The 1,156-nt window shown below is 40.7% G+C and overlaps 1 protein-coding gene across 1 annotated transcript; it reads left to right on the top strand.

The window, feature by feature from the left end:
- Nucleotides 1-214: 214 nt before the first annotated feature.
- On the top strand, nucleotides 215-578 carry MELLADRAFT_90374 (uncharacterized protein; the record flags this gene model as incomplete). The annotated part of the gene is made up of 2 exons (XM_007413593.1): nucleotides 215-218; nucleotides 382-578. 2 exons carry the CDS (start codon nucleotides 215-217, stop codon nucleotides 576-578), a joined length of 201 nt encoding a protein of 66 aa, XP_007413655.1.
- Nucleotides 579-1,156: the final 578 nt, after the last annotated feature.

Here is a 1,156-nt window from a genome sequence, read left to right as displayed (position 1 = left end):
CTGATATGGCCAAATATCAAATGGCGACAGGGCTTCTGCGATATCAACAACATCAAAATGATTGTATCATCCTTGGTCAACACCATCACCTTTTCTTTTCGCAGGATATTCAACAAAACGATTCCATTGCCGCCATGTTCACTTGGCCCTCTTTCATAGCACCGTACGTAAGTAATCAGAATCTGAACGATTTTGCTCCAGACACAACGAATGAATGTGTAGGTCCTTTCTCTTGGTTTTAAATACTCAGAGAGATGAGAGCTGAACCTCGTATTCATCCCATTCTTGTCTTTTTTACTTTTTTACTCTGTTATTTTTTTACTTTTCTACTTTTCCTCTTTCACTTTTCCTATTTCACATTTCCGAAACTATTACCAACAGTTGTCCTCCGCCATCATGTCGCCGAGTTCTCGTCAAATAAGTTCCTCTCGACTAGCAGCATCATCTCCTACACATATATCCTCCTCGGTTGGTCCACGTCGAAGCACCCGAACTACGCCAGTTCGGCTCCCATCTTCTCGTACAATGCTTTCAATCCCATCAGATTCTCGAAAATCGATCCAGTCTGTTCGCAATAACCATTCCGAATCCGAATCAGAACAGTCAGTAATTCAGGTTATGAAGAAAGGTAAAAATAAACGAGTTCAAGATGAGGCCAGTACATACGAAGACGAACCAGAATCAGAATCAGATGCCTCAGTTCTAGTTCAGCAAAAGCAAAAGCAAAAATCGAAAGTTAAACCTCGAACAAAAAGGCCTGCCAAATCTCGGAGTCGCTGTAGCACCTCAAACGCAACCAAGAAGTCAATGGTTTCTCTGAAAGATTATCAACCCGAGAACAAGGTAAGTAGATTGTATTTCTTTGTTAGATTCATCAACAAAGAAATACATTATCTGACACATTTTAATGTTTTGTGTGATAGTCACAGAGCTCGCCGTGTACTACAAAACGACCAAAGCTTGTTGTCGACTTTACACAAGATTCGGAAGACAAACACGACAAAGTGAAAACAGCCATTGATCGCGAGGACAAGAACCTTTATGATAACATTAAGGACTATTTCGAAGCTCCGAAGCAAGGAGCTCAAGATGTAAGTCAATTTCTCCTTACTCATCCTTACACTCTCATCGTTTGACCTCCTTAAGCTAATGTAAT

This window comes from Melampsora larici-populina (assembly GCF_000204055.1).
Source record: "Melampsora larici-populina 98AG31 unplaced genomic scaffold MELLAscaffold_37, whole genome shotgun sequence".
Lineage (NCBI taxonomy): Eukaryota > Fungi > Basidiomycota > Pucciniomycetes > Pucciniales > Melampsoraceae > Melampsora > Melampsora laricis-populina.
This window is presented reverse-complemented; position numbering and strand designations above follow the sequence as displayed.